General features: G+C 44.6%; 1 protein-coding gene across 1 annotated transcript in view; it reads right to left on the reverse strand.

Moving 5' to 3' along the window:
• SLC41A1 (solute carrier family 41 member 1) overlaps nt 1–20,755 on the reverse strand; it is a 193,508-nt gene that overhangs the window by 103,331 nt on the left and 69,422 nt on the right. Inside the window, exon 3 of the mRNA XM_063955154.1 lies at nt 2,403–2,510. Within this exon, the coding sequence (XP_063811224.1) occupies nt 2,403–2,510 (108 nt within the window). The remainder of the gene's footprint in view (nt 1–2,402; nt 2,511–20,755) is intronic.

The following is a 20,755-nucleotide window of genomic DNA, read 5'->3' on the forward strand; positions in this document are numbered from 1 at the left end:
CCCCCCTTAGTCCCTCGAAGCAGGGAGGCTGTTGCCAGCAGCCTCCCTGTGCCTAAACTCTAAAACTAAAAGAACTCTTATGGAGCTCCCCTAGCTGTGACCGGCTCCTCTGGGCACATTTTCTAAATTGGGTCTGGTAGGAGGGGCATAGAGGGAGGAGCCAGCCCACACGCTCAAACTCTTAAAGTGCCAATGGCTCCTAGTGGACCAGTCTATACCCCATGGTACTAATGTGGACCCCAGAATCCTCTAGGACGTAAGAGAAACACAGGTTACAGTTCCTAACACCCTTTCACACAGCACATTTAACCCGGATTATTCCTGAGTCGACCCCTTTCAGAAAGAACGCGTCAGCCCTGCAATACCTTGTGTGTCATAAGAAATGGACTGTTTTTATGGCACACAATGATGAGGTCATGAAAAGTGGGCGGTGACTGCTCATTGCATTGCATTAACCATGGCCGGAAAAAGGGCCCTAATTTGCACACCTTAATTAGGTAGTGAGGTGCTACTCTGCTTGAGACTTCGTAAAGTGTACAGAGGGAAAAGGTAGCAGGTGCACTATCTCACACTAGCTCAACCTGTAGTAACCAGAGGCACTTAGCATATTCCTGGCCAGGGCTATGAGCTTACCCACCGCATCAAGGTAGCCTCTCATTGGGTAAGTCCCTAACACTAACTATAGGGGTTCAGGTCCGGGGGGCAGGACACCCCAGAGCCACCCAGCCAGACAACCCCAGGGCATCGCAGGAGTGATAAAAATATAGGGTTAAAGAGGTAGGAGCAGCTGTTGCTGCATGTGTGAATAATGTGAGGAGTAAAAGAAAATTATGTGAAGGTGTTACATATATATAAAACAAACTATAAGTGCCATGGAGTGATGAAATAGTGTTAAATTGCGATGCCCCAGGGACACCCAGCCACGGCAGGCACAGGGAGCCCCGCACCCCAGAGAATTCCCCCCATTATGGACTGCCATAATGGGGGGAATTCTCTGGGGTGCGGGGCTCCCTGTGCCTGCCGTGGCTGGGTGTCCCTGGGGCATCGCAATTTAACACTATTTCATCACTCCATGGCACTTATAGTTTGTTTTATATATATGTAACACCTTCACATAATTTTCTTTTACTCCTCACATTATTCACACATGCAGCAACAGCTGCTCCTACCTCTTTAACCCTATATTTTTATCACTCCTGCGATGCCCTGGGGTTGTCTGGCTGGGTGGCTCTGGGGTGTCCTGCCCCCCGGACCTGAACCCCTATAGTTAGTGTTAGGGACTTACCCAATGAGAGGCTACCTTGATGCGGTGGGTAAGCTCATAGCCCTGGCCAGGAATATGCTAAGTGCCTCTGGTTACTACAGGTTGAGCTAGTGTGAGATAGTGCACCTGCTACCTTTTCCCTCTGTACACATTAACCATGGCCGACAAGTTACTGCTGAGTAGCCTGGAGTGCCTGAGTTCTTGCCGTTTCACACAGGAAATGAGAGCCTGAGGGCTAAAACACACTACCTGGTTTTTGCCGGCCGGGAAAAAGCCGGACGGCTTTTTCCCGTGCCGGCATTGTAGTTAACAGTGTGAGGGCTAGGGTCCCTTCACACTGCACGGCCCCGGCCCGGCTGCCGGGTTGCAGCCGGGTCTCACCACTGGAAGGTCCGGCGGCCGGGCGGCCGCCGGGCCGTCTTTGCAGCCAGTGAACCGTGTGTGTGTGTGTGAAGGTGAGCTTTCACACACACACAACGGTTTTTTTCTCAAGCAGTGTCTGATGCTGCGCATGCGCACAGCATTACACACGGCTCAAAGCCGTCCTGTGTGCGAGACTCTGCCGGTTTCTCCCGGATGGCAAAAAGCCGGACAAAGTTTGTCCGGCTTTTTGCCATCCGGGAGAAACCGGCCAGTGTGTTACAGCCCTGATGCAGCTGCTTGCACTGTGCTCCCGTCTAATAGCAAGCAGCTCCCTGATCTCTTCATCCTTCCAGCGCGCCATGCTGTCTCTCTCCGTCTCCCCTGCAGCACAATTGTGACCTCAGACGCCCGTGCCACACCTGCTCAGCCAATCAGAGAGACCCTGCTGCTCAGCCAATCGCCACTGCCCCGCCAGCTCAGCCAATAAACGTCAACAGCGACCAGTTTCTAAAATCCCGGGTTGACCCTTTCAGACAGAAAAAAAACCCCGGGTCGACCCTTCCCGTGCCGGGAAATTACTGGGTCGTTTTCTCTGTCTGAAGGGGGAATTAACCTGTAGAAGCTTAGGTAGAAACCTGAGAGGCTGAAGAGAGGCACTATTGCAGAAAGACATAAGACAATCTCAGCTACAACGCAGCTTTAAGATACTATTCCCAGAGAACAGACTGTGGGTGGTTTCCAATTTAATGCTTTCAGGAAGCTACAGGATACTCACCGCAGTTGAGAGGCGAGACGCCAACGTCATTTCTAGGTTGCCTTTCAGGCCAAGCAGAGCTGGTACGAGGATGAAAACTTCTGTCACCTCAGTGAATACTTGCCAGTGCTGGAGAAACAGGCAAGGCAGACAGTCATACGTAATTCAAAAACTACTATGTCCCTGGAAAGTGCAGTCTAACAGGGCTTTTATCATTTATCTGTACTTCACTCAAAAACTAAATATACATTGGTTTATGTAAAGAGCCATTAGCATGCAGTACTACAGTATACTAGAAATGTCAACCGCTTCAAGATAGAGGGGCAGATTTATTAAGCTCGGTGAAGTGATAAATTGGAAGGTGATAAAGGACCAGCCAGTCAGCTCCTAACTGTCATTTTTCAAACCCAGCGTGTGACATGGCAGTTAGGATCCGATTGGCTGGTCCTTTATCACCTTCCACTTTATCACTTCACCGAGCTTAATAAATCTGCCCCAGAATGTGAAAAAGTTAATCACAAGTGGAGATTGTTTCATCAAAGTCCACAAAAGAGCATGACTATCTACAGAAAAAAGCTGAATATTGCACAGCTGCCAAAAGATTCCACATTTCTGTGACACTTTAAAGTTGGAAGACTTATGTCCATTGTCAATATTTACCAACTGCATCTTATAATAACTCTGCATTATAATATATAGCATATTTATTTTCTGTCCCTGACAGTTTTGATGTGTCAGACATCTATAATTCAGCCCTTTGCAAGTCTTGGAAAAAAAACAGTTAATTTAGACCAGTGTTTCCCAACCACGGTCCTCAAGGCACACTAACAGTCCTGGTTTTAGTGATATCCAGGCTTGAACACAGGTGACTTAATTAGTACCTCAGTTATTTTGATTTAACCATCTGTGCTGAAGCCTGGATATCACTAAAACCTGTACTGTTGGTGTGCCTTGAGGACCGCGGTTGGGAATGCCTGATCTAGACAAACAGAACTTACGCGACATGCATGAAACCCTGACCTCTCCCCTCACCACTTCCCTGAATACAGAAGTAGTGCCAAAACAGGCTCAACCACACAGAAATTAAAGTGTAGATGAAATTTTCCTACATGAGAGCCAGGCAAGCTACTCCAATGTGTTGGTTTGACTGTATATGAAAAACAAATAACTGCACCGAAGATACTGTAGATACAGAAATATATGCAAATGAACGTGCACATAATTGGTCAGTTAAGGCATATTTGTTACACAAATAAAAGGGGGGGCGGTATAGCTATGCAAGATACAAATGGTGGAAAGATTTGAAAGAACAGCTTCCTTGAGACATAGTACCATTTGTGTTGGTTCTCAGTTATCAGTCATCTCCTGCCAAATGTAGTTGCTGCAGCCTCATTCTATTGCATTTATGCACAGGAAGTGGCCTCCACCGGATCCAAAAACTATAGCTTTATACAAAGGAACTACAATTCTGATAAGCTCCTGAAACACTTGCATTATGATCCAGAGCCAGCCCTAGCTATAGGCAAACTAGGCAAATGCCTAAGGGTATGCTAGGGCTGGATCAGCTAGGCAGCGTGAAGCCTCGGGACTATAACTATAAAGCTCTTTGAGAGCGCAAAACACATTGCCATCCACTCAGGCACGGCTGTCCCTGCCATATTAGTAACTAATGCAGTAGGAGTCGGGGATTCAGAAGTGTACCTTTCCTCTGCACATTGAGACCGAGCTGCTCTGCCATATTACTCCCTTGCGCTGCCTGGAAATCACTGACTACCGGCACTGTAAGTGCATCCTTCACTGCAGGTCGTGCTGCTGGCTCTGGCAGCACAGAGTCAGCAACACTGACCATCTTCACTATTCACCCTGCCTGGCAGCACACAATAAATGGCATAGGTAGGACAACAGAACTACAAGGTAGGTGGTGAAATAGTGTCACAACGTTGTTACATATATTCTCTACGGTGGGGCAGGGGGCAAAAGTCAAATATATAAATGAGGTTAGCACAGCAAGCACAAGTTAAATTAATGAATTATATGAGGTGGAACATTTGGCACAAGTTAAGTATATTATAAAAGGGGGGGGAGCACAAGTTAAATAAATAAGGGGGGACAGCATAATTAAATATGTAAGGGGGCATGTGGCATAAATTAAAGAACACATTAAGGAGAGACAGGGGACATAACTTAATTATATTAGATAAGGAGGGACAGGCAGCACTAATTAAATATATAAAGGGGAGATAGACACAAGTTAAATAAATACTATATACAGAACGCGGGGATTGGAAGAACAACTTAAATCTAAACTAAGGGGGAGGGGGCACAATGTAAGTGAAGGGGAGAGCAGGTGGAACAAATTAAAGGACATATTAGATAATAAATTAAGGGAGGGGCACAAGTTAAAGATATAAGGGGGTAAGGACCAGAAGCACAAGTTCAATAAGTATAGTATACAAAGGGGCTCAGGTTAAAAATACGTAAGATCACACAGTGGGCACATCTTAAATACTGCCAAGAAAAAATACGTTATGGTAAGAACTTACCGTTGATAACAATATTTCTCCTAAGTCCAGAGGTTCCACAGGGTAACAATGGGATATGATGGAGCAACAGCGGATTGGCGCCAATCAATCAAAGCTTTCTGGCCTCCCAGGATGCAACAGGCCCGTCCATATATCCCCACCCACTGGCTCAGGCAAATCAGTTGTATTCCAAAGCACAAGTCAGGAGCATCATGTAGAACCCTAATCAGGAGATAAGAACACACATGCACACCCTTCCGTACAAGAATGAAGAGGATAGTGAGGAGAAGGATCCTCAAATCAGGTACGTCAGGGTGGGATCCCTTTGGAACCTGTGGACTTAGCAGAAATACAGTTATCAACGATAAGTTCTTACCATAACGTATATTTCTCCGCCAGGGTCCACAGGTTATCCACAGGATAACAATGGGATTTCCCAAAGCAATTTCGTGGTGGGGACACGAGAATCCTTCGCCCGAATTCAGCGTCATGAGAGGCAAAAGTATCCAAGGCATAACGTCTAATGAAAGTGTTAATGGAAGACCATGTAGCTGCCTTACATATCTGTTCTGCTGAAGCACCATGATGTGCTGCCCAAGTAGGACCTACCTTACGAGTAAAGTGAGCAGAGACATTAGCCGGAACAGGGAGATCAGCTTAAGCATATGCTTCTGAAATAGTCATTCAAAGCCATCTTGCCAGCGTCTGTTTAGTAGCAGACCAGCCTCTCTTGTGAAATCCGTAGAGGATGGAGAGAATCTATCTTTCTGATGGCACTGGTACGATCCACATAGATCCTTAATGCACGGACCACGTCCAGCGATGCATCTCCCGCAGAAAGTCCAGATACCTGAAAAGCCGGGACTAAAATTTCTTCATTAAAGGTGGAATTTAGACACCACCTTAGGAAGATACCAAGACCTAGTTCTGATGACTGCTTTATCTGGATTAAAAAAAAAAAATCAGAAATGGGAAAAGACATGACAGCACCACTAAATCTGATACTCTAGCTGATGCCATAGTCAGTAGAAAGAGCACTTTAGCCGTCAACCATTTAAGATCCGCTTTATTAAGTGGCTCAAAATGGGGCAACTTGAAGGGCTTTCAGGACTAAACATAAGTCCCACAGTACTGTAGGCGGAACAAAAAGGAGGTTGAATGCGCAGCATTCCCTGGAAAAAAAGTACGCACATCCTGTAAATTGGCAATTTTCTTTTGGAACCATAAAGTCAAAGCCGATACTTGCACTCTCAAGGAAGCCACCTTCAAACCTTTATCCATTCCTGCCTGAAGGAATGCCGACACCTTGGAAACTCTGAAAGATTTCAGGCCCACATTTCTTTCACTGCACCAATGAATATAGGCCTGCCATATTCAGTGATAAATAAGAGCTGAGGAGGGTTTCCTTGCTCTGAGCATTGTTTGAATTACCTGTTGTGAAAATCCTCTTGACTTCAGGATAGAGGTTTCAAGAGCCATGCCGTCAAAGACAGCCGATGCAGATGTTCGTGATAGCAAGGACCCTGCTTCAGTAGGTCTGGACGTTGAGGGAGCAGAAATGGAGCATCCATCTGCAGAAAATGTCGATCTGTGTACCAATGTCTTCTGGGCCAAGCCGGAGCGATTAGAATCACGGCACCAATTGCTTGCTTTATTTTCCTCACCACCCTGGGTAATAGGGTGATCGGAGGAAACAGATAAGCCAGATGAAAGTCCTATCTCACAGACAAGGCGTCCACAAAGATCGCTCTGGAATCCTTTGTTCTTGACCCGTATGCGGGCATTTCGTGGTTCAGATGGGACGCCATGAGATCTCTCTCTGGCAACCCCCATTTGTCTACTAGAATCTGAAAGACCTCTGGGTGTAGATCCCATTCGCTTGCTTGAATGGTGTGTCGACTGAGAAAGTCCGCTTCCCAGTTTAGGACTCCCGGAACGAACATAGCGGACAAGGCTGGATGATGGAGTTCTGGCCACTTTAGTATGTGACTTACCTCCTTCATTGCTTTTTGGCTGCGGGTTCCTCCCTGATGGTTGAGGTACGCTACTGCCGTTGCATTGTCAGAGAGGATCTGGACTGGCTTTCCTTGAAGAATGTCCTTTGCCTGAATCAGTGCCATGTATATGGCCTGAAGTTCCAACAAATTTATTGGCAGGCAACTTTCTTCTTTGGTCCATTGTCCCTGGAACCACAATGTTCCAGACACTGCTCCCCAGCCCTGAAGACTGGCATCTGTTGTCAGGATCTCCCCATCTGATATCCAAAAAAGGGTCTCCCCTTATCTAGATGGGATGTTTGTAGCCATCAGGCTAATGATTTTCTTACTTTTACCGAAAGCACCATAGTCTGTTTCTTTGTCTGATGTACTCCATTCCATTTGGCAAGAATCAGACGCTGTAGAAGTCTTGAGTGGAATTGTGCATACTCCACCATGTCGAATGTTGACACCATCAAACCCATCACGCGCACTGCTGCGTGCATGGATACAGTTTGACTGTGTAACGAGTCCTGAATCCTTGACTGTACCTTGGATATCTTGTTCCGAGGTAAAAATACTCTGCAGACCTGAATCCAGTACAGCCCACAAGCGAGTCATCCGTTGACACGGAACTAGAAATTATTTTGCCCAATTTATGAGCCACCCGTGCCTCTGCAGACATGTTATCGTCTGTTGGAGATGACACAGGAGCATTTCCTGTGACTGTGCCAGGATTAAAAGGTCGTCGAGGTATGGAAAAATTCTTATCCCCTGCTGGCGGAGATAAGCTGCCATAACCACCATAATCTTGGTAAATACTATGGGGGCTGTGGCTAACTCAAAGGGTAGGGCCTGGAACTGAAGATGCTGTTGGAGGATAGCGAACCTGAGATAACACTGATGGGACAGTGCTACAGGAACATGTAGGTAAGCATGCTGAATATCCATGGATACCATATAATCCCCTGGCTCCATGGCCAAAACTATAGAACGTAACGTCTCCGTGTGAAACCGCGGTACACAAATGTATTTGTTTAGCATTTTGAGATTGAGAATGGGCCGAAATTACCCATTTGGCTTCTGAACCAAAAACAGGTTGGAGTAAAAACCCTGTACTCGTTGTGCAGGGGGTACTGGAATGGCTACTCCTGACTGAAGCAATTTCTGAACTGCATCTTGCAAAGCCCTGGCCTTCGTCTCTACCCGAGATGGGCTGGTGCAGAAGAACAGTTAAGGAGGATGCTTCTTGAAGGGAAAAACAACCTAGAGATACAGCTTCCTGCACCCAGGCATCTGTTGTAGAATGCTGCCAGATCTGTGCAAACTGAAGTCGGCCCCCTACCCTGGGGTCCCCCAGGTGGAGGCCCGCACCATCAGGCTGATGGCTTGTCTTCTGGTTTGGAAGCCTGCTCTGGTAGCCCAATGCTTTTTTGACTTACCAAACTTATTGTATTGGGGCTGCTTGCGATCAATTTTTCCCTTTGCTTTTCCTTGAGAGACTGAAAGGGCCGGAAAGCTGGACCCTTAGGTTTGGAGTTATATGTGGAAGGAAACGACCTTTTTGGAGTCTGCTTCTGACTCCAGAATATTTGTCAATTCTTTACCAAAAAGAATATTTCCAGAAAAAAAGGCAAAGATTCCAAAACCTTATTAGATTCTGAATCAGCTTTCAATGTACGTAACCAAACTGCTCTGCGAGCAGCTATTGTTGAGGCCGATTCCCTAAAAGCAATAGTATCAATATAAAAATGCAGCATGTTTAATATGAGCTATATGGGATTTTTGCATTCTAGAAACTAATGAAAAATCCTCTTCCAATGCATCAGCCCAGGCAGCCACTGCCTTTGCCATCCAAGCCGAAGCCATGGCTGGCCTTATGATTGCTCCAAACAGAGAAAATATGGTTTTTAGAAAACCATCCACACTCCTATTCGTGACATCATTTAATGATGTTGACGACAAAGGCAATATAGATTTTCACACTAATCGAATCACATGCGTATCTACTTTAGGAGCCACCTCCCTTTTTAAACAATCCCCAGCTGGAAAAGGATAATTGGTATCCCATTTTTTGTGAATTCTATGGTTTTTTTTATTGCATGTAGTCCAAGCCTCTACCATGATTTAAGTCAGCTGATCTGACCCCGGAAACGCAGTCTTAACTGTTTTGGGACGTTTAAACACAGGTGCCTTGGTTTTTAACACAGGCTCTGCTGAATCTTCTAAGGATAGAATGGCTTTCATTGCTCTAATTAACTCAGCTATATCCACTGAGCAGAGACCTTCTTCCTCCTCTTCGTATGCCTAAGAAGAGTAAATTGAGCTTTCATATTCTGATGAATCCTCATGTGTAGCCTGTGAAGGTGAAGATTTACTTACCATTGGTTTATCAGCTTGTTTCATTTGAGAAGCTGCTGGGGGAAATGATATACCGTAGGTAGGAAGCTGCATGTATGGGTTAATAGTGTACCCCATTCCTGGTACAGAAGCTGTAGGAATTATCCGTTCAGCTATACTGGACAAGGTCTGTGCAAATATAGCACAAGGTGGATCCACCTGTACCTGACGTTGTACAGGGATCTGCCTTGTATTTTGCTGAAAAGCAAAACAACTTGCACATAAACCATCCTGAACTAGATCCTGAGAGGATAATACAGTTTTGCAAGACAAACATGATATGAGTGTTGGTATTGCTGTAAGTGTACCTTTGTCACCTTTGCCATTCTTAGACATGATAAATAATCAGCACTTTCAGTGTGCTACACAATTTGTGACTAATCACTTTAAACCTTCTAAAGTGATATACAATCTGACCCTACCCATGCACCAGCATTGAGGATCAGAAAAAACAACTGACAACATATAGTATAGTAAAGTCAGCAATCACACTAGCAGTCACATGTTATATATTAGTCATATGAGCACATCATCAACTACAAACACATTTTTAAGTATGTAGGAGAACATATTACTGAATCATGTTAAACAGATCCAACGTATTCAGACGCAATGCAATAGGCACTTACTTAACTATTCGTACTCAAAAAAAGTAGATAGAGATTTAGTGCTATATAGCCTGTACTCAGAGTGGGATACAGGGAGACTCACCTCGCTTCCAGGATCGATCAATACGTTGGCAAACGCTGAGTGGATCCAGACGCTACTAGTGTACACTGCCGCCGGGTCCCCTCGTGGTAGCGCTCTGGGACAAAAGCGAGGAAACAGCTCATGGTGGGAGACTCGGCGGAAACTGGTCATGAACCGGCGGGAGGGGCGACCAGGAGAGCGTCTGACTCCCCCTGCTGACATCAACCCTAGGGATCGCGGCCTCATGCTATTCCTGGTGCGTAAGATCCCTAAGACAGCCGCGTCAGCTACTGTTTCGTAGTCTCCTCCCAATACAGTGCGGCTGTATCCATATTCCATCTACTATGCAAAACCGATGCCTTACCTTCTTCCCCGTGCTCCGGCCACAGCCTGGTAACGTCTGCTGGACCTGCTAGTATATCAGACACAGACGCCCGCCGAAACAGCACTGTACTCGTGGGTAAGCGTTTTCGCGACCCGGCGGAGAGTTGTTGGAGCGACTAAGCATATAAGACGCTGTTTAGAAAGATCACTCAAAACCAAATCTAGTAAGACTATAAAAATAGCATAAGGAAAGCTTAGGGCTGCTAAAAAAAACAGCAGCCCTCTGACCATGGTCCAGCTCCTGCTGCACCAAACAAAAAACTGATTTGCCTGAGCCAGTCGGCGGGGATATATGGACGGGCCCGGTGCATCCTGGGAGGCCAGAAAGCGTCGAAGGATTGGTGCCAGTCCGCTGTCGCTCCATCATATCCCATTGTTATCCTGTGGATAACCTGTGGACCCTGCCGGAGAAAAGACGACTATTTTGGGGGCACTCTGACCGCAGGATATTTTTCCAGCGCTCATTTGGAATGTAATTACATTGTATGTTTCAGTGTGGCTATATGCTTCATAATTCTAGTGCAATCAGGTGTATAATAATCATTTCAATTGCCTGTATACTGAGAATTAGTTCAAACAACTGAAGTTAAATCTAAAATCAGTCATTGGATGAAGGATCCGTCAAAAAAAAACAAAAAAAAAAAAAAAAACACACCACAACACCTCCGTGATAGGTGTATCTCAGGAATAAAATGGCAGCCACAGGGCTAAACCGCACATACTAAACAAGTGCAGCGATGTGAACAAGCCGATGGGTGAAACGCGTTAGCCGCTCGAACTGCGTCTTAAGGACGTGGGCACCACGGACCTGCGGTTTCTCTTATGCTCCCCTTCTCTCCCCCTGCCGACTTCGGTATAGTTAATTAAACCTTTCTAGCTCTCATCCCATGATTGCGGAGTGACGCCTTGCAATGTCTTTTGATATCAAGGCGTCACTACCGCTCTAACAGGGAAAGCAGTACGGCTCTTTCCTTCCTTCTCACCCAGCTGATCCTTCTATATACACACACACACACACACACACACACACACACACACACACACACACACGTGTGTGCGCGTTGTTCGTCTAGGTGTAACCCTTTATGCTAAATTTTCTATTTTACAGTTCTCTATAAAAGTAAAATTTTAATATTTTGGAGTCTGGTTGGACTTAATAGGCTCTGGAGGAACCACAAACCAAAATAGAGAGTCTTCTCTTTCTTGGCAATAGTAACTTTTGACTCTTGGGAGCAACACCAACTCTCATTAATTTTGAAAATAATTTTCATACAAATTACTAACTGAAGCATTTGGTTATCTATTATTTATACCTCCCTTGATACATTGTATACCTTTTTGGTAATTTCCCTATTCAAGGAGGGGCCTTGTGCGGACTCTCTCAAACTTTGTCTTTACACATCTTAAATATATAAGGAAAGTCCAGGGGCACAACAGTGCTCTCTCACTCAGGGCTCTAAAACTTCTGGTTACGGCACTGATTCGCAATCCTGGTGCCGCCGACAGCCAAAGAGAGAAAGCGAAGCTTACAGACATAGCTGGATTCCTGCACCTGGAAATTGCCAGTCAACCTCCAGACTCGCAGAGAACAACTATTTGCAGTCCAAGTTAGCTCCTTCCAAGAGATATAACCTCCCCGCATCGAACTGTCACTTTCTGCCTCTCCCTGTCATCCACTTCCAATACGGTGCGGTGTAGTGTAAATAAGGAGAGATACTGTGCGGTATAATGTGATTAAGGAGCACTACGGAGCAGTGCTAAAAAGGAGCGATAAAGTGTGGTGTAATGTGAATAACGGATACTGCTGGGTGGCGTAATGTGAAAACGAGACACTATCGTGTGATGTATAGTGAATAAGATTGCACTACTGTGTGGCATACTTTGAATTGGGGTACTATTGTGTGGCCATTCTCCTTTCCAGCAAGGCCACTCCCCTTTTTGGGGCGCACTGTCCTTATTTCAAATATGGCTCTGTGGATGAGGTTTGCTATGGGTGAGGGGTGTTGGCTGCTGCTGTGATGATGGGTGCTGGGTCACAGGCAGAACTAGCACCGGAGCTAGGGGGCACCAGCCAAAATGTTGCCTAGGGCATCAAATTGGTTAGGGCTGGCCCTGGTGCTATCAGTAGACAGTTTTCTAGATAGCAGGTAAAATGAATGAATAAATAAAATACATACATACATACACTCAGGTCCATAAATATTGGGACATCAACACAATTCTCATATTTTGAGCTCTATACACCACCACAATGGATTTGAAATTAAACAAACAAGATGTGCTGTAACTGCAGACTTTCCGCTTTAATTTGAGGGTATTTACAACCAAATCAGGTGAACAGTGTAGGAATTACAACGGTTTCTATATGTGCCTCCCACTTCTTTTTTAGGGACCAAAACTAATGGGACAAAACTAAACAATCCTAAATCAAACTTTCACTTTTTAATACTTTGTTGCAAAACCTTTGCAGTCAATTACAGCCTGAAGTCTGGAACGCATAGACATCACCAGACGCTGGGTTTCATCCCTGGAGATGCTCTGCCAGGCCTCTACTACAAATGTATTCAGTTCCTGCTTGTTCTTGGGGCATTTTCCCTTCAGTTTTGTCTTCATCAAGTGAAATGCATACTGAAATCGGATTCAGGTCAGGTGATCACACTTATTTGCCTTAAAAAAAAAAAAAAAAAAAAAAAAACTATATTGCTTTCGCAGTATGCTTCGGGTCACTGTCCATCTGCACTGTGAAGTGCTGTCCAATGAGTTCTGAAGCATTTGACTGAATGAGCAGATAATATTGCCCAAAACACTTCAGAATTCATCCTGCTGCTTTTGTCAGCAGTCACATTATCAATAAATACAAGGGAACCAGTTCCATTGGCAGCCATACACGCCCACGCCATGACAATACCACCACCATGCTTCACGGATGAGGTGGTATGTTTTGGATTATGAGCAGTTCCTTTCCTTCTCCATACTCTTCTCATCACTCTGGTACAAGTTGATCTTTGTCTCATCTGTCCATAGGATGTTGTTCCAGAACTGTAAAGGCTTTTTTAGATGTTGTTTAGTCTTCCCGTTTTTGTGGCTCACCAATGGTTTACATCTTGTGGCGAACCCTCTATAGTCACTCTTGTGAAGTCTTCTCTTGATACACCTGTGGCATACTGGTTGTTTACAGATATTGGAAAGTTCCAAAAGCCATTTAATTCTTATCAGTGAGTGGGGGAGTTTATGGCCCCAAAACTAGTCAAACCAGTTCTCAGACCCTGCCACATGTAGGGGGTTACGACTGGAAGTGTAGGGGGTTTTAGAGGACAAGGAAAAAACACAGGCAAGAATTGAGTGTGAGCTGAGGACTGAGATGGAGGGCACAGGCTAAGTGTCCAGGAGAAATGCAGTCTAGGGACTGTGGAACAAGCATGGTCCTCCACAGGCCCTGGCATTATGGAACAGCATGTAGGTGCTGCTAGGAAGAGCAAAAGATATCCAGATTTGCAGTGTGAGAGCAGCAACAGCATGAGCAATCAGTGGAAGAAACAAAGGGGATCCCCACCTTCAGGGGTACCCAAGAAGCAGGACGGGAGGTGTGAGTCTTCGGGAGAGGACTATCTGGGTGAATGGTAGGAAACAACGTTTGGCGGAAGGCCCCCAGTAACGTGTCCATGAGAGATCCCATTTAGATAGAGCCCCGAGCGAATAGGGGAGAGCACACCGAAATGAAACTCAGTTTGCGGACGCAGGACTACTGATTCCCAGAGACTGCGCTGGTATGTACTGTAATTCTGTCCCATCATTGTTAATGCTGTTATTGCCAGTGAAGCAAATCAATAGAAATGTAACCCAACGTAACCCATATGAATATTACGCTGGAGAGAGGAGAACAAGAAATTAAATGTTATTGTCATGATAACCCTGTGAGAACTGTGAATAAACTGCTTGCTTATGTGATGAGACGGCCTGGCGTGCAATGCTTTAAAATCACTGATGGACCTGGCATTGCCCGGCTATCACACACCTACCTCCTGGAGTGTGTTCTTGAGCTGGGCAACTGTTGTGAAGGGGGTTTTTATTCACCAGGGAAATAATTCTGCTGTCATCCACCACAGTTGTTATCCGTGGGCTTCCGGGGCTTTGGGTGTTGCGGAGCTCTCCGATGCGTTCTTTTTTAAGAATGGTCCAAACAGTTTATTTGGCCACACCTAATGTTTTTGCTCTCTGATGGGTTTGTTTTGATTTTTCAGCCTAATGATGGCTTGATTCACTCATTGAGAGTCGACAGCAACAGATTCCAAATGCAAATGTCACACCTGGAATCTACTCCAGACCTTTTACCTGCTTAATTGATGATGAAATAACGAGGGTATAGCCCACTCCTGTCCATTAAATAGCTTTTGAGTTTACTGTCCCATTACTTTTGGTCCCTTAAAAAGTGGGAGGCACATATAGAAACCATTATAAATTCCTACCCCGTTCACCTGATTTGGATGTAAATATCCTCAAATTAAAGCAGAAAGTCTGCCGTTAAAGCACATCTTGTTTGTTTAATTTCAAATCCATTGTGGTGGCGTACAGAGACCAAAATATGAGAATTGTGTCGATGTCCCAATATTTATGGACCTGACTGTGTGTAATATTCTTAATTTATATTTCCAAGAAGGGGGACTGCACTCAAAGGTTTTTTTCAAAAGGTGATTTCAGATCAATAACATATCTCCCAATTACATCATCGTTTCGGTGTAAGCTACACAGTCTTCAGGATGCAAGCAAATTAAATAAATGTGAACATAAAACAATATATAAAGCAACACAGCAGCTTTTTAAAGACCAACTTCTATTGAGACAAAACACGTGTGGTAGCCTGGAGCACCAGCCAGCGCAGCGGGACGCACTTCAGTGACGTCACAGCTGTGCACGCCCTGGGGGCGTCACGACGCTGCCAAGGCAACGGTAGCGGTTACCTGGGTAACCTGGGACACATCCGCATCTCCGGCACCATTCACACTGTTGCCACGGCTTAAACACATCCATGCTAAAATAAAAACAAAACACAAGGATAGAGAAGATGTTAAAAACACCACTGGCTCACCAGTGTGTAAATGCTGGCTTTTGTCCCAACAAATTGTCATTCAGCTTTCGATTGGAGTTGGGATTTCCATAAATTTAGCAGAAAAATTGAGACTCTGAACATTTTGCCAAACAAACATTTTCAGATATAAGCTTGGATCATGACCCTCTGGAGAAATTCTACATGGATAAAATCAGGTCTTCGTTTGATCCACCTGTACAAAACTCTTTCATTAAATGCTTTACGAGACTACGAGATGAATCTGAATTCAGGAATATAATTCTGAGAATAAAACTTTGAGACACAATTTGATTTGAGGGGAACAGACGGCACACACGATTTTAGGACATTATGAGGACATTGTCATTCGCCCCCATGATAAAGGCGGGGTGATCGTTATTATGAACACCCATGACTATCGTGTCGAAGTCAAAAATATTACATACACACCACATACAAACTCTAAACAGATGGGTCTCTGTTCGTGCGTTTTGCGCATATACGGTAGCACATGCACTCGCACACAAGCCACAAAGATATATTCAACACCTATTTCATACAACACAAATTACTCAGACAAAAACATGTCAAGCACTAGACATTATAATGTATTTATATAATAGAGTGTAACATCAGATATATATGTATTATTGGAACGGAACAAGTTAAACATATGCTTAGTGTCAAAATGATCAAGAGAATGTGTGTGTTAATTTGATAGCTATGGGTAGATTGTAGAACATTGCAACGATTAGTTATGATTAAATGTAGGACTATGAAGCCACATTCTAAAGTGAACAAAAACTTCCTGAAAGACAGCATGACTAATCCCTATAACTGCATCTTCAAAACTGGACGTTGCTTGCATATGAACTGACCAATAACATCACGAACGAGAGATCTCCCTCCCCTGGACCAATAACAGAAGACTCAGTCCCAGGCATGTACTTCCCCCAATACACAGTATATAGGCATTTCCCCTCACCCAGGAAGCTCTGGTCATTGCTGTTGGTGCAGATTCAAAGATGGAGAGGACTGTGCACTGAGCAAATAGGGTGAAGTATGCGGGCTGTATCTGATCCTTATGTAACTACAATTGCTTCTTGTGTAATTGTAACTCGGATAGAGAGAGATTATATATATATATATATATATATATATATATATATATATATATATATATATATATATATATATATATACATACATACATACATACACACACATAACTGAATGGTATACTGTACATATGTTATATTGTATGCATACCCTTTTAATATCAAATTATCTATCTCTGAGCTTTGGTCCTCAGCCTACAATGTGTGCGACTGCTTGCTTTATCTTAAGGGGTGTAGTGCTTGCGACGTACAGCGCACTTTTATCGTATACGGTAATAAGATGTGCCTTGCGTCTGCAGCATATATTAACGTTAGCATTTGCAATGTTTATTAGAGACATAATCTGAACTTTACAGTTGGGCGCTCGTCTGGGATATCACGTACTTAATGATGCGCAGTACAGACACGCTGTGGTCTACCAGCTAAAAATGGACGCATCTAGATGCTGCTGAACCACGTGTTGTTGTTTTTTGTCATCAGTAAGGCGTTGATATGAATCAAGGGACAATATATTTCTTTGTTGCGTGAGTGTGACAAAAATACACAATATTTGAAATGCTACAGAGTATTTTTATTGTTGCTAAACGAAGTTCAGTTAGTCATATTTTGTTTGATTCAGATTGGATTTTTTAACTGTTAAGTAAATTTAAAGGAGCGTTTAAAAGTTGGTGCATAGTATGGATATAGCTGTTAGCATGCTGAGGCCTATTCGTATACTGGTAACACAGGCCTGAAGTAACAAACTTCCGGTGCTTGTATAACTTGGGATTTATTTGTGACAAAAGAGCTAGTGTTTATATATCCTGGCCGCATGGTGTGATCACCATTTTGTCCATGCACATGGCTTGGGAAGGGGGAGGAGCAGTGGCCAATTTAGGTACGTAAGGTCACTCTCTATCCACCTAGCTAACAGACTTTCAGTTTGTTAAACAATCTGTTTCCTTTGTCACAAATATATATATTATATACATACACAAATCCAACACCACTTAAAAGCTACCAATGAATTTAACTAACCCATGCCATAGTCAATTATAAATAGTGTTTCAATTGGGCCTAGAGAGAAAAAAAAAAAAAAGATTTTACTCACCGGTAAATCCATTTCTCGTAGTCCGTAGTGGATGCTGGGAACTCCGTAAGGACCATGGGGAATAGCGGCTCCGCAGGAGACTGGGCACAACTAAAGAAAGCTTTAGGACTACCTGGTGTGCACTGGCTCCTCCCTCTATGACCCTCCTCCAGACCTCAGTTAGGATACTGTGCCCGGAAGAGCTGACACAATAAGGAAAGGATTTGGAATCCCGGGTAAGACTCATACCAGCCACACCAATCACACCGTATAACTCGTGATACTATACCCAGTTAACAGTATGAAATATAACTGAGCCTCTCAACAGATGGCTCAACAATAACCCTTTAGTTAACCAATAACTATATACAAGTATTGCAGACAATCCGCACTTGGGATGGGCGCCCAGCATCCACTACGGACTACGAGAAATAGATTTACCGGTGAGTAAAATCTTATTTTCTCTAACGTCCTAAGTGGATGCTGGGAACTCCGTACGGACCATGGGGATTATACCAAAGCTCCCAAACGGGCGGAAGAGTGCGGATGACTCTGCAGCACCGAATGAGCGAACTCTAGGTCCTCCTCAGCCAGGGTATCAAACTTGTAGACTTTAGCAAATGTGTTTGACCCCGACCAAGTAGCTGCTCGGCAAAGTTGTAAAGCAGAGACCCCTCGGGCAGCCGCCCAAGAGCCCACCTTCCTCGTGGAATGGGCTTTTACAGATTTAGGATGCGGCAGTCCAGCCGCAGAATGCGCAAGTTGAATCGTGCTACAGATCCAGCGAGCAATAGTCTGCTCTGAAAAACACGAAACGAGAAATTACACACACACACACACACACACACACACACACACAGAAAGTTCAGCACTCATCATAGCAAGCTCACCTATCCTCACATCAATAAATAAATGATGGGGATTCAGTTAGTGAATTGGCCAATGCACAGAAGCCTGCAAACCGCTTGACCAAGGTACCCCACCTTCTTGCAGGTCCTTATATTTTAAATTATACACACACGTAGGGTATTATTTTTTATAATACATACATATACACATATATACACACACACACACACACACACACCTCAAAAAAATAAAGGGAACACTTAAACACCACAATGTAACTCCAAGTCAATCACACTTCTGTGTGAATCAAACTGTCCACTTAGGAAGCAACACTGATTGACAATCAATTTCACATGCTGTTGTGCAAATGAAAGACAACAGGTGGAAATTATAGGCAATTCGCAAGACACCCCCAATAAAGGAGTTGTTCTGCAGGTGGTGACCACAGACCACTTCTCAGCTCCTATGCTTTCTGGCTGATGTTTTGGTCACTTGAAAGCTGGTGGCGCTTTCACTCTAGTGGTAGCATGAGACTGAGTCTACAACCCACACAAGTGGCTCAGGTAGTGCAGCTCATCCAGGATGGCACATCAATGCGAACTGTGCTGTGTCTGTCAGCGTAGTGTCCAGAGCATGGAGGCGCTACCAGGAGACAGGCCAGTACATCAGGAGACGTGGAGGATGCCGTAGGAGGGCAACAACCCAGCAGCAGGACCGCTACCTCCGCCTTTGTGCAAGGAGGAACAGGAGGAGCACTGCCAGAGCCCTGCAAAATGACCTCCAGCAAGCCACAAATGTGCGTGTCTACTCAAACGATCAGAAACAGACTCCATGAGGGTGGTTTGAGGGCCCGACGTCCACAGGTGGGGGTTGTGCTTACAGCTCAACATCGTGCAGGACGTTTGGCATTTGCCAGAGAACATCAAGATTGGCAAATTCGCCACTGGCGCCCTGTGCTCTTCACAGATGAAAGCAGGTTCTCACTGAGCACATGTGACAGACGTGACAGTCTGGAGACGCCAAGGAGAACGTTCTGCTGCCTGCAACATCCTCCAGCATGACCGGTTTGGCAGTGGGTCAGTAATGGTGTGGGGTGGCATTTCTTTGGGGGGCCGCACAGCCCTCCATGTGCTCGCCAGATGTAACCTGACTGCCATTACGTACAGAGATGAGATCCTCAGACCCCTTGTGAGACCATATGCTGATGCGGCTGGCCCTGGGTTCCTCCTAATGCAAGACAATGCTAGACCTCATGTGGCTGGAGTGTGTCAGCAGTTCCTTCAAGACAAAGGCATTGATGCTATGGATTGGCCCGCCCATTCCCCAGACCTGAATCCAATTGAGCACATCTGGGGGACATCATGTCTCCTACCAACGCCACGTTGCACCACAGACTGTTCAGGAGTTGGTGGATGCTTTAGTCCAGGTCTGGGAGGAGATCCCTCAGGAGACCATCCGACACCTCATCAGGAGCATGCCCAGGCATTGTAGGGAGGTCATACAGGCACGTGGAGGCCACACACACTACTGAGCCTCATTTTGACTTGTTTTAAGGACATTACATCAAAGTTGGATCAGCCTGTAGTGTGTTTTTCCACTTTAATTTTGAGTGTGACTCCAAATCCAGACCTCCATGGGTTAATACATTTTATTTACATTGATAATTTGTGTGTGATTTTGTTGTCAGCACAATCAACTATGTAAAGAGCAAAGTATTTAATAAGAATATTTAATTCATTCGGATCTAGGATGTGTTATTTTAGTGTTCCCTTTATTTTTTTGAGAGTATATATACATACACACACACACACACACACATATTGTTGTGCTCATAAGTTTACATATTGTGATTTTCTGGCCATTTGTCAGAGAATATGAATGATAACTCAAACTTTTCTTTCACTCATGGTTAGTGGTTGGGTGAAGCCATTTATTGTCAAACAGTCAGCGAGTTTCTGGACTCCTGAAAGACCCTTGCATCTTTCATCCAGTGCTGCACTGACGTGTCTGGATTCTGAGTCATGGGGAAAGCAAAAGAATTGTCAAAGGATCTGTGGGAAAAGGTAATTGAACTGTATAAAACAGGAAAGGGATATAAAAAGATATCCAAGCAATTGAGAATTACAATCAGCAGTGTTCAAACTCTAATTAAGAAGTGGAAAATGAGGAATTCTGTGGAAACCAAATCACGGTCAGGTAGACCAACAAAAATTTCAGCCACCACTGCCAGGAAAATTGTTCGGGATGTGAAGAAAAATCCACAAATAACTTCAGCTGAAATACAGGACTCTCTGGAAGAAG

Source organism: Pseudophryne corroboree, chromosome 2 (genome assembly GCF_028390025.1).
Source record: "Pseudophryne corroboree isolate aPseCor3 chromosome 2, aPseCor3.hap2, whole genome shotgun sequence".
In the NCBI taxonomy this organism is placed as follows: Eukaryota; Metazoa; Chordata; class Amphibia; order Anura; family Myobatrachidae; genus Pseudophryne; species Pseudophryne corroboree.